At 59.0% G+C, this 546-nt stretch overlaps 1 protein-coding gene across 1 annotated transcript; it reads right to left on the bottom strand.

Annotated features, from left to right (window-relative positions):
• Positions 1-215: 215 nt before the first annotated feature.
• On the bottom strand, positions 216-488 carry EMH_0094200 (uncharacterized protein; the record flags this gene model as incomplete). Its single annotated transcript, XM_013502071.1, has 1 exon — positions 216-488. The coding sequence occupies one exon, from the start codon at positions 486-488 to the stop codon at positions 216-218; it is 273 nt and encodes a 90-aa protein (XP_013357525.1).
• Positions 489-546: the final 58 nt, after the last annotated feature.

Here is a 546-nt window from a genome sequence, read left to right as displayed (position 1 = left end):
AGCAGCAACAGCAACGTCAAGAGATAAACAAAATTTGGGGTGTATAGACACCGCAGTCTTCAGGGGTCGGCAAACATACAAAAAACACCACAGCAGCGCTGCTGCTGCCGCTGCTGCTGCTGCTGCTGCTGCTGCAACTGCTGCTGCTGCTGCTGCTGCTGCTGCTGTTGCTGCTGTGGCTGCTGTTGCTACAGCTGCTCGTAGTGCTGCTGACTCTACGGCGGCGGCTGCTGTTGCTGCTGCTGCTGCTGCCAGTTGAGATGCTCGAATTGCTGCTGCTGCTGCTGCTGCTGCTGCTGCTGCTGCTGCAGCTGCTGCTGCTGCTGCTGCAGCTGCTGCTGGTGCAGCTGCTGCAGCAGCTGCTGCTGTGGATGATACATTTGCTGCTGCGGCTGCAGCGGGGGACTGTAGATAGAAGCGCTGTCTCCACAGTACACTGACGGGCTGTGCTGCTGCTGCTGCTGCTGCTGCTGCTGCTGCTGCAGCATATGGTGCTGCTGCAGCAACTGCTGCTGGTGCAGCAAATGCTGCTGCTGCAGCAAATGC

Source organism: Eimeria mitis, genomic scaffold (genome assembly GCF_000499745.2).
Source record: "Eimeria mitis Houghton genomic scaffold, Emh_scaff8216, whole genome shotgun sequence".
In the NCBI taxonomy this organism is placed as follows: Eukaryota; Apicomplexa; class Conoidasida; order Eucoccidiorida; family Eimeriidae; genus Eimeria; species Eimeria mitis.
Note: the sequence above shows the minus strand (reverse complement) of the source record. Positions and strands in the feature narration are given on the sequence as shown.